The sequence below is a fragment of the Lagenorhynchus albirostris genome, chromosome 7 (assembly GCF_949774975.1).
Source record: "Lagenorhynchus albirostris chromosome 7, mLagAlb1.1, whole genome shotgun sequence".
NCBI lineage: Eukaryota > Metazoa > Chordata > Mammalia > Artiodactyla > Delphinidae > Lagenorhynchus > Lagenorhynchus albirostris.
This window is the reverse complement of record NC_083101.1, coordinates 113,587,131-113,599,745: the sequence shown is the minus strand read 5'-3', so window position 1 is coordinate 113,599,745 and position 12,615 is coordinate 113,587,131. Positions and strand designations below refer to the sequence as shown.

The following is a 12,615-nucleotide window of genomic DNA, read 5'->3' as shown; positions in this document are numbered from 1 at the left end:
GTCGCATTCCACTAGGCCTATATCACAGTCCAGCCTCTCCTTCCAAATTTGGCTTCTTTTCTCTCCCATCCATGGTTGATCCCCAGCACATCCCATAATAACAAGAATCTGTTTTGTAAATAAGATCATTTGTATCATGTTTTAGATTCTACATATAAGCGCTATATGGTATTTGTCTTTCTCTGTCTGACTTCCTTCACTCAGTAGGATCATCTCTAGGTCCATCCATGTTGCTGCAAATGGCATTATTTCATTCTTTTTTATGGCTGAGGAGTATTCCATTGTATATATGAACCACATCTTTATCCATTCATCTGCTGATGGACATTTAGGTTGCTTCCATGTCCTGGCTATTGTAAACAGTGCTGCTATGAACATAGGGGTGCAGGTATCTTTTCAATATGTGTACGTGTATAACTGAATCACTTTGCTATACACCTGAAACTAACCCAACATTGTAAATCAACTATACTTCAATAATTGTTTTTTAAAAAAGGCAAAAAAATATAACAAGGTACCTGCTGGTCTCCATCTCAGAGTCAGCTCCCCAGGGGAGCCGAATGGCTGCACCCCGTCCCTGGGAACTCAGATGGGCTCCGTGGCTGGCCTGACGTTTCACGTCTGCTGAGTGAGAGACTAACATGAAAACAGCCCCAAGACACCATACCTCCACCTCCACTGTTAAATGTGATTGCTCCCACCTCCAACCCCATCTATTTGTACTCCAGTTCTATTTCCATCTGGTAAAATTCCGATGATCAGGTATTCAAATAACCTCTCAGAATCTCTGCACCTCATCAAAGGTTATGCTACAAACCCCCTAAAAGTAACTGACAGCCAAGAATCAGGATCGCAGTGTGTTTTTATAAAGCAAAGCTCTTATATTTCAGGGAAAAACACACAGTTCTGAAAACTAAACTTGAGAGAAAATAAATCACAAGGGGAAAAAAATCAGCGAACGATATTTTCCCTTGATGTAATAGAGCTATCTATCTTATGCACAATTGCAGGTCCTTTTTCCTGAAATTAAACAATAATGCTTTATTTTTGATACAGTATAAATGTGAGGAGGTGTATTTGTATATATAATATTATTTGTATAGACACACATATTTTAAAATAATACACAATTTATTTTATCACTGGGTTTCACCTAATTTGGATTATGACTTTACAGGATAAAGTATTACTTCTTAAGTTCAATTTCTAGAGTTGGAACTTAAGTGTGTGTGTGTGTTTAACCTTGAAATAGCTCTTCAGAGCAGTAAAATTGTCCTTTCAACATAGAATATAAAAATTGATGGTGAAGCAAGACCCAGATTTTATAAGAAGCCAAGGGGAATTAATGAGGTTTACTTAAATGTTATATATTTGTAAGGTTTCATAGTATATTCCCCTTAAAATGTAAAACACAATTTACGAGTATAAGATAATACATATTTCAAAGAAAGCACTCAACTCATAATTGAAAATGGAAGTGAAAAACGTATATTTCAAGATCAGGAGTGCCATGTAATGCTTAGTAAAATGTATAATTTCTCATAGATGTTTAAATATTTTGAAGTCTGACCACTGACTTCTGACTTCTACATTAATGGCTCTTCATTTTGGACCTCCTGGTTTAGGCTTTGGATCAGTAAACTTCCAAGACTGAAAATGATGTAACGTTAACTAGAGAATTGAAGAAGTCCATCACTTCTGACCACTGTCTGTGGTGTACACCATTTCAGAGACTCTGTCTAGACATCTTACAAAAAGAGGTGATGAGTTCCAGCCAAATAACTGGCACTGTCACATGACCAAGTTCCTTCTACCCTCTAGTTGGGATCCTTATTCTCTCTGCCCCTATCTCTCTCTCTAGATAGATGTTTGATAGATGGTAGATGATAGATACATACATACATATATACATAGAGAGATGATAGATACATAGATAGACAGACAGATAGAGATATAGATAGGTAGACAGGTAGATCGATGACGGATAGATAATAGATAGATAGATACTCTGTGTAAAACAACCAGGTACATATCTATGTATCTTTTGCTCTTGGCTCTAAGTCAGCTGTGTGTCCTTAGGTTTATCATTTTGCTTTCTTGAGATTCCAGATATTTACCCTGTAAATTAAAGGAAGTGAACCCATTCTGCTCCATTCCCTCCCAGTACCCATATTCTAAAATTCTTTAGCAATTAAAATCACTTCCTCCTCCCTCCCTCTGCAGCTTCACTTCCAGATTCAAGGGAAACACCGCCCATGGCTTTCATCTTTTTGACATCATGAACATTCAGATACACCTCTTTTTTGTGAATTAATAGAGATTGAGGGAATTGGAAGCTTTAAGGTATTCATGAAACGTGAAGTGTTTAAATTACTGTCATATTTTCTGGGGGAAAAAAAGAGCTTTTAATCTATAAAGAATTTTCCAACAGGGCTATTTCTAATAAGAAAACCACTCAACCAGAACACGTTCTTCTTGAAAACTAATGCCAATCACTGAACTGACTCACAGCACTTCCTGTGCTTTTATTAAACCAGATTTACAGGAGATCTAATTATCTGTCAAATAATGAAAAGTTAGTCACTTAGAGATCAATTAATCCATATGTGCAAATCGCCCTGCAGATGATAAATGTTTCCACAGACAGAAAGAATGGAAACTGTCCTCATCTTGGCTGCCGGGAGTCTCCGGCGATGCTTCCTCAGACTCATGCCCTGAGGCCTCAAGGGACCATCTGTAGCCACTTTGCTCCAAATACTTCCAGCCAGATTTCAATTCCTTTCATTGCTTCCTTTCACATTTTGATTTTGCCCTTAACCCCAATTCTCATGTAGGCCATTTCTCTGGCATTTACATCACCTGCCAGTCTACTGTCTTAGGCTTTTTAATATGACAAAATCCACTTGCTGGGAAAAGCTAAATCACACATTAAACTGATACACATTTTTTTAATCTACCAGTCTGCTTAAAGTGCTTTTGGCAATTAACTGCACAAAGAAGTAGACAGATGGGCACCATTTCAAGTTAAATGTCCAAAAATCAAATCTCACAAAAATTTCAGAACTGCAGAAATTTCTTAAATATTTCTCACAAACTTTGCATGCGTAGGTGTTTAGTTAGCTACATCGTTTGATTGGCAATCACAAAAAACACTTCAATGATCCAGAAAATCTTCCCGTTTCTACTAACTGGTGTTTAAATTCTGCCATCTAAAAGGTATTTCTTTAACTTCCCTTCCTTCGTTTAGTATTGACTCAGTGAATATTTCTCAAAAGCCTACAACGTGCCAAGGACAATTGGGAATTATCCAAAGAGACAAAGACCCCAGTCTTAAGAAGCTTGCATTCTAGTCGGGGGATGCAGACAGCTAAGGAGAAATCTAATAAATTGGTGCCTTTCACAGCATGTTAGGCGATGAAGGATACAGCAGGGCAGGGGAGGGGATGGCGGGTAGGTTATGATGTTGCACAGCTTGGTCAGGGCAAATCCCACTGAGAAGACGAGACTTGACCAGTTAAGCTGGTTAACTTATATCGCTTTTTCTGTCTCAGTTTGATCAGAACCAAGTAACCTTCATGATGGTTTGGCCTCACCCTTGCTCTCCCTCTGGAGCCTAAGACTCCCACTAGTGCCCGGGTGTGTTCCCCACAGGGCTCCAGCCAGCGCGGTCTGTCTCACAGCCCTGGCCTGCTGGAAGGGTCTGCCCTGCTGCGGCCATAAACCACTCCACCTGTCAGGCTCCGCTGCCAAGCTCCTCCATCAGGAGCAGCTGAGAGATTTGGGGCCCATTCGTGCTGCTTCGGGACTGAGATGAATTCAGGAAGGTGTCCTCACGGCCTCGGCTGCCCTATCTTGCTCTGTCACCGAGTTCATTTCCAGAGTCCGAAAAGACAACAGGAGCAGAAGACAGTGACCTCTGTGTTCTTCCAGCAAAGTCAAAAAAGAAAAAAAAAGCATTTCCTCCAGATCTGGACCCAAAGGAAAGGAAAGGTTAAATAAACTGTCTCATCACACGTCTCTACCTCTTTCTGCCCTCTGGTCCTCATAACCCTCAGGGACCAGAGGGTCCTGCATTAGTGAGCTCTCCTTCCCTCCTGTTTGAAAGGACTTCTCTTAGGGCAGCTTGGCCATGTCTGTGCTTTCTTCATATGATAAAGAGGCTGGAGTGAAACAAATTTACAAAATACTCTCACTGCACACATTCTGGATTTCATGGTTATTTTACTGTTGCCAATATGAGATGTTACAAGTCAGAGACTGAGCATTAACTCACGCTTTCTCTCTGCCTTTTCCTTCTGACGATGTTAAAATCCCGTCTCTACCAGCCGGCCAGGCGGTGGGTGCTGTTTGAAGGGGTGGGCGGCAGAGATACCGCTCAGGGAATTGGAAAAGCGAAAAACTTGTCAAGTCCTTTGAAAGATTACCTCGGCTACAAAGAAAAAATGAAAAGTGCCCACATTTTTAAAAAGACCTGCATTGCATAAAGTACCCAAGAAATGTAGACTAACTCCGACTAATGATAGAACTTTCTTAGGAGTCTCCAGTGTATTTGGTGGCTCAAAGATTTGCGTCCCGGTAACCCTACTAAGTTGTCAATTCAGAGCACTTACAGAGGGAAACCTGTGCTTACTTCACAGGGAACCAGGGAAGAAGGGTACACGGACCCTGCCACGGCTGCCCAGGACGCCATGGTAACGGGCCAGCCCTGGGGCAACCGCGGGACCTTGGGCACACCAGCCTGGGGCCGCGGTGCTACCTGGCGGCCTGTGATGTTTCAGGTGCTGTGGGAGAGCTGCCAGAAGAGGACAGGGGAGCACAAAACGCTTTTGCAAATGATCCTGTGTAACAAGAGCTACCAGCAGCTATGGCTGGGTAACTGCCCTCTGTTCTTTACAGCTATCCCCTGATTAGAGAATAAAAAGCAAGTAGGTAATTGGGAAAGGGGGGTGTTACATATAAAGAGAGGAAAGCCAGTTATCTCAAAGGTACCTCTTTCAGGTTATGTTTATACAGACGTGCCTCATCTAATAACATTGCTAAGGATGAAGTTCCCCTAGAATTTTATTTTGCCAATAATTGAATCACATAACCTTTCAATACTAAACTTTTTAAAATCACCTCTATTTCTGATGGAGAACTTACCTATATTACCTATCTCCTGTTAGGTGCATCATATGTTGTCTTAAAAAGAATATGGTGAGGGCTTCCCTGGTGGCGCAGTGGTTGAGAGTCCGCCTGCCGATGCAGGGGACACGGGTTCATGCCCCGGTCCGGGAAGATCCCACATGCCACGGAGCGGCTGGGCCCGTGAGCCATGGCCGCTGAGCCTGCGCGTCCGGAGCCTGTGCTCCACAACGGGAGAGGCCACAGCAGTGAGAGGCCCGCGTACTGCAAAAAAAAAAAAAAAAAAAAAAGAATATGGTGAACACAGTCCGTAATGAACCAAGGCCATTATTACTGAAGTCGTGATTTATGTGAAGCTGCCTTACTGGTCCTACTTTGTTCAACTTTCCCCAAACTGCTGTACCTTCCTGTCTCCCTTATTTTTTAAAATACTTTTTTGTTTTTTTTCTACTATATATAACACACAAAAGTCGATTAAAAAATTTTAAAAGATGGCCTACTGCAACCCAACACCCACCCCATACTTTATTTACCTGCACTGTGTATAAGCAATCAAATCCACGTTTGCATTTTTAATTTATAATATTCATAAAATCTCCTTTGAATTATATCGATTTGTTGAAGTTTTCCAGGAATTTCAAACTATTTCTGGGCAAGACATAGTAGATGCCATTAATGAATGTTACGATGGATCCTTTCAAGAGCTGCTAGTTGCAATTGGTGAGTAATAATGTGTTTGGCACAATGAAGGCTGATTAGCTCTGACTGAATTAAAGATGCATGAGCAAGCTCTTGATTGAGTCACTTTCCCCTGAATTTAATTATTTAGACAGAATGTTAACTCTGTAGAGGAAACATGCATCGGCTACTGATACAATGCACTAAACTGGCAAGTTAGTAACTTTCATGAACCCATACCCTTCCTAACAGCTGTCAACTTTCACACTAGGAAACCTTGAATTCTCAGGTAATGGGGATCTCACACCTTTAAATTCATCTTGTACATACTAACTTCCTTTCCCTTGTAAAGAAGGTTATGGTTTTACCGCTATTCTAAATGTTGACATTTTAATACCATGTACAATGAGGGATCCCACAGAGAACTCACAAAGTATCAGTCTTCCAGGACTGCAACTGGAAAAAAAAAAAAGCATTCTCATTTTTTCCCAAATTGTGAAGAAAACATGTACTGTCACTCCCAAACTTTCTTCTTTTCTCTCTGATTTTTCCTAGTTCTCTGTGTTCGAGACAAACCCGGCTATTTTGCTTACAGATTATACAGTGCAATCCATGTAAGTATGAGCCACGAATTTTTAAAATTTCTCCAGAAATCATGTCTACTTTCTCAAAGGACTAGTTTTACTTCAATTATTTAAATATTGATTCCCATATTTGAATTTGTATGCAAATATATTAATTTCAGAGAAAATATGCTCCAGTGAAGAAACATATTATACACCAAAATGAGACCCATCAAATAAAGATAATGCTCTGCTTTCTGTATCAAACAGAGGTACCTAAGAAGTATTCCTTGGGGCCTCTCCCCCCAGGGAGATGTGCTTTAGCGTTTCTTAGCATCTGGAGAAACTGGTAGGTCCAAATACTTTTACCGCATATGAAGACCACCCCCTCATACTCAGGCAATTACACAACATACGGCATCAATCAGAAAATGTCAAAGCATTACAAACTCTCAGAAAGACATGGCTGCATTCCTGAGCTTTAAAAACACAAAAGGTGAGTGGTTATTTTTAAACATAAAGTATTATTTTAAAAAACACTTAAAATGAGACATCTAGACAACAATAAACTCTAAAGCTATTTTTGTAATTAAGTGAGAATGTTTTTTAGTTTCGGGTGATAGTCAACTGCACATCTTTGGTGCATTCATTTTCAAAGAAACAAACACTTATGTGCATGAGACAATGCATATTTCATCCACAATGTGCACGAAAATATTGAGAAAATGAAAAGGTCTCATACAAATCACTATACATGTCATAGCCCTGAAAACTCAAAGAAAATCATTAAAAACAATTCAGTGGTACAATAATTTCACGGGAGTATTTTATCCTCAAAGTAATTGTCATACACCAGCTTCTTAGAGGTAGCCAGCAAGCTTGGATAATATGTGAATCATCAAGAATATTTTATTTATTTATTTTTATTGATGTCCAAGTATTTTTTATTAGGTACAAGAACCCATGTGTCCTCAGAACACAGGATCAAGATCAGAGCTCACAGTCCTCTGCTTCTTTTTGATTCTATTTCCAAGAATAAAGGTGGATTTGATTAACTATATATTTAAAACTGTATTGGGCAAGGATGTTGGATGACATCAACCATCTCCTTCTCCAACAAAAAGAGTAAAGCTTCACTTGTGAATGACCTTGGGAAAATAATCACATTACTCCGATTCCAATTATGCCGAAAGTGAGGGCCAATTATCCTAATAATAAATAAAAACTCTACCCTTGCTGTGTGTGTCAATGCAAAAAGGAAGGTATGTGTACTCACGAACAGTTTGCAGGTACAGCAGAGGAGTGTATATTCCAGTAATCAGAGCGCTCATATACAAGGGCCATCTGCCAATGTCAAGTATTGTTCAAAAGCTGTTTTCACCAGCTCTCACCAAAGAAAATCTCTGTTTTTCTCCTGTGTATTCTAAGCGAATGATACACAACTTAATTATGGGAAGTTGGTTGGATCATTCATTTTTATCACTTCAAATTATGGAAAAGTTTGTTAGTAGGTCTATACCCAAAACATTCAGACATCAAAAATTAGCTGCTGCTTCCTGGCCACTGGATGTCACCAGTACTCCATTTGAACAGACAAGTTGAAATTGCTTTGTGAAGCGGTATTCGTTCCGGACCTAGTACACAGAAAGGGATGGCTGTGTATTGTTCAGTATTGGAGGTTAAATCAGCAAATATTTTGAGTACCTGGAATTCTTACTTTTACAGTTTTCCACAATAAGCAGACGATAAAATAAAAATATAATTGCCGTCTTAGAAACGCTGACGTTCATCTAACAGAGTTGGGACCCACCTCCCAACCCAGGAAGAATTTTTACCTAGAAGGATCACATGATCAGATTTGCATCTTAAGATGCAGTGTTCAGGCGACAGAGGGGAGGCTGACCAGGTTTAAAAGGGAGAATTATAGAGTCTCAGATGTAGAAAACAAACTTATGGTCGCCAGGGGGAAAGGGGAGAGGGATAAATTAGGAGATTGGGACTGACATATACACACTACTATGTATAAAATGGATAACTAATAAGGCCCTACTATATAGCTCAGGGGACTCTACTCAACGCTCTGTAATGGGCTATATGGGAAAAGAATCTAAAAAAGAGCGGAGATATATATATATATATGTACATGTATAACTGAATCACTTCGCTGTACAGCAGAAGCTAACACAACATTGTAAATCAAATACACTCCAATAAAAAACGTTTTTTTAAATAAAAGGGAGGATTATTGCAGAATCAGGTGAAGTGATGAGGGCCAGTATCAAGGCTGTGACCCTGGAAATAGAGATTAGAGGGCATTTAAGAAGCAGAGTAGATGGACCACTTGACTGTGTGTGTAGAGTGTGGGGGGCTGGGGGGGGCGGGTCACAGAGGGGAGGCGGAGTCTGAGTCGATGCCCATGGGTGGGGATGCCAGGGCTTGAGGGATACAGGACCAGGAGCCTGCGGCCACAGAAAAGAGGATGAATCGATTTTAGAGAGACTGACTTTAAGGTGCTGTTTCCTTATTGTTTTTCTCCCCTTGGCTGTGTCTTTTAGGACTTTGGTTTCCATAATAAAACCGTGATCAGGATTCTCATTGCCAGAAGTGAAATAGACCTGATGACCATAAGGAAACGATACAAAGAGAGATACGGGAAGTCCCTCTTCCATGACATCAAAGTAAGTCTCCTCCTCGTGACTTATTTGCAGCCATATCTGATCCTTTTCGAAACTGAAACAAGGGCTGTAATTTAAGTAACCTCACGGTGGAATCTAAAAAGTTAACTATTCTGGCTGGGATCATCTACATGAGTAGGTCAGGCAGCCTTAGTGCACCAACAGGTGAGAAAAATCCCTTCACCTCGGTGACAAAACTTATTCCTCTTTGATGTGTTTTAAGCAAAAGTCATTGGTTGGTCATGCAACCCACGATGATCATCCCACGATCATGTGATGAGGCTCTACAAGCTAACTGGCCAAGCATGATTAGCGCCAGCAAGAAAGCATTTCGCCAGAAGAGCCCATTAATGGTGAAGAGCTTTCTGAGATCAGCTCTCCTGTGTTGTCATAGGAGGGGGCAGCCAGTCAGATCCCATCACACGGGTGCAAAATTCTGCACACTGCCATCCCATGAGCCCTTGAAGCTCATGCCAAGAAGCAATGACTCAGAAGTCAACAGGCCGGTGGTTTCTTCATTCTGATACACCTAAGCTTGAGCCTGGATTTTGATCAAACCTAGCAAAGAATTATCAGAGTATGTAGAACCATCTACGTAACTAGGGGCACCCTATGGAAAATGAAAACGTTTGACCCCTCGTTCAAAAAAGTATAAAGAACTTCAAGACGGCACCCTCAGAGCATTAACCCAAGCACAGGGCCCTAGAATGTATCTTAATGTATATTTTGCACATAGCTAAGTCCTGTTACCTTGTCCACGTTGTTTCCATTGAAATTTTCAATTGCATAAAATAGCTTTTTAGTTTATTGAAAGATACGGAAGAAACTTGACAACCCAAGGAGGAAGAGATCACACAACCCAGAAGACCTTGTAGGCCCTCAGGGAGCTGAAGTGGTTTCCAAGAGGAAGGGTTAAGGGAGCATTTAAGAGACATCTTCCTCCTTCGTCTTTGATAAAACTCTCCTTACAGCCACCTTCAAAACCTTAAACTTTTAGTGGTGCTAAACATTTCTCATTGAGAAATGCATGTCATAACTCATTTTCTAAATGAATAAACTAGTTCTAATACCTATACAGCAATTAACGACAGCCACCTCAAAATCTACTAATATTCACATATGATTAATGCAACTTTACTATGTGCATTTAAGGCAGTGAATTATAATTACACAACTTTGTGTAAGAGAACATGGATGTGAGAGTTGACTTTTAACAAAGATAAGTTTTATAATTCCTTTTATTTACTACTATCTTTTTTTTGAAAACTTAGAAACTACGGAAGCATGATAAAAGGATTAAAATGGCCCTAATTCTCCACCACAGATAACCAATAACAAAATTTTTTATACATGTTTTCTTTTAAAAACTGTTTTACTACTTAAAGTAATATTTTTATTAAATCATGGATCCCACTGTAAAAGTTCTAAAGTACATAAACTGCCCCACATTATTATTTATTGCTTTTTACTTTTTCACTATTATACATAATATTATGGTGTATATTTTGGAGCATAAATCTTGGGCTCATCAATAATTGATCATTATTTCCTTAGGACAGATTTCTTGAAGTAGAATTTCTGCATTAATGAGTATAAACATTTTTAAGCCCTCTGAGGCATACTGCCCAATCTGCCTTCCAGACTCCACACTGATTTACAACAATAAATGAGGACACCTCTTTCAAGTTGAGGAGAAGATTTGATTCTACTGGAAGTTATTCTTCTTATAAAAACACATTAGGGTTCCATCAACTTTATATAAACTTCTTTCTATTGACTATAACCATGGTATTACTTTTCAGTAACTTCCAGGGAATAGTTCTCAGGGCATATTAAATACTTAGATGAAAAAATTAAATAATTCTTGTGATGCTAACGGCCCATGGTCTTTCATTCTATAGTTCAGAGGAATTATGCTTCTTTTTAGAAATACTATGACATTGTATTTCAAATACATTACATTTTCTTCCTTTCAGCATTTCGCTTCAGGGCATTACGAGAAGGCTCTGCTTGCCATCTGTGCCGGTGATGCTGACGATTACTAAATAAAAAGAAGGATTTGGAGGATGCACTCATCTTCAGAGACACGTCAAAATATAGATTCTGTGATTAATATGCATTGTTAGTAGCATTATTACAAAACTATAGAATCATATTTTCTTTTCTTTCTTTAAAATTATTCCAAGAATAATGATTATCAATAGTTATTCAAGAAAAACCTATTGACAAAAGTGTATGAGATTGGATTTGCACGTATCTAAATCAGGAATTCGTTAGATTGCGTGTAACAGAATAATAAAAGACATTATTGCATTGACATATGTTATTTAATGTGAGCCGTCAATTCCCTACAAGGAGTGGGTCTGCTTACAGCTGTCCCAGCATGCTGTGAGAGATGAGGGAAACGGGGTGCATGGCCATCCCCTTCCCCACTCGAGACTCTGGACAAACGCAGTAAAGCTAAAGTGAACATCTCAGTCCCCTTTAAACGAAAATAAAGGTATAAAACAGCAGAATACCGCCAGATATATACTTGTCAAGCTTAGCTGTGTAAGAGACTTAGATGGAAAAATAGGCATGTGTGTGCACACGCGTGTGCGTGAGTGCTGTGTATTTGACAGCCACTCAGGTAAAGGCAACATCTCTAGCTATTGCTGTTCTTGGCGTTAGTGCCTAGCCAGCCACTTGCCCAGGCAACGTCAGCAGAGTCCTTGCTGCTTCTCTGTTTTCACTCCTTAACATCAGCATCAAAGCCTACCTGGGAAGTAACTCTACGATTTGTGCCATTAGTCAAGGCTGTTCCCTTCTGTGTCTGAAGATGTGCTAAATTAGGAGCAGCAAAGAAAAAGTACTCACTGAGTCAGATTTGGAGGAGAATCCAGTTTGACGCCACAGTCTAGCCAAGAGCAAAAGCAGGGACAGAGATGGGTGAGCCCAAGGGATAAGCTCCCAGGATACGCAGGGGGGACACACAAATGAGGTCACAGAAAGCAGCGGTTAAGGAAGGCGAGCAAGGCTAATGTGGACACGCAGGCAATAAATCTAGACGTACTGGTGACGCTGGCCGATGTGCTTTATTCCACGTGGAGAGCTCTCAATGGCTCACAGCCTAGTCTCTGTAGATGTGTCCCCACTGGTCTCAGGGACATGGAAAATGTGCTCAGAACCTGGGGTCTGCCTGAGGGAAGAATGCAGGACATTTAGAAACATGTAATAATTAGACATCTGAAACTACTTTCAAGAGTTCAGCTCACTGCTACAGTGTATGATGTTGTATAATTTTAACTTGGGTTTTATTTCTGCCTTTAAAAAGAATCATTAGCATTTCAAGCCAAAGTAGTAATTGCTTGAGACATTTAGCATAGCTATTACACAAGCTAAAACTCTTAGAAGAAAAATGTTAGAATTCCTGATGAGAACTTAGATATCTAACAAAAAACTTTCCACCCTAAGATAGCTTTATATACGCTGTTCAATAAATTGTGAAATCTATACTTTAGTTAAGTAATATCGTGTACGTCTTTAGCGCAGCGAGAAAATCGAATCAAAAACAAATCTGGACTTAGGTAAGAAGA

The 12,615-nt window shown here is 39.8% G+C and overlaps 1 protein-coding gene across 1 annotated transcript in view; it reads left to right on the top strand.

Annotated features, from left to right (window-relative positions):
• Nucleotides 1–11,085, top strand: part of ANXA10 (annexin A10) — a 44,803-nt gene extending 33,718 nt beyond the window's left edge. The window contains exons 7-12 of the mRNA XM_060153242.1: nucleotides 4,638–4,691; nucleotides 4,779–4,872; nucleotides 5,749–5,844; nucleotides 6,358–6,416; nucleotides 8,921–9,043; nucleotides 11,017–11,085. Coding sequence (XP_060009225.1) covers nucleotides 4,638–4,691; nucleotides 4,779–4,872; nucleotides 5,749–5,844; nucleotides 6,358–6,416; nucleotides 8,921–9,043; nucleotides 11,017–11,085 — 495 coding nt within the window. The remainder of the gene's footprint in view (nucleotides 1–4,637; nucleotides 4,692–4,778; nucleotides 4,873–5,748; nucleotides 5,845–6,357; nucleotides 6,417–8,920; nucleotides 9,044–11,016) is intronic.
• The last annotated feature ends 1,530 nt before the right edge of the window (nucleotides 11,086–12,615 follow it).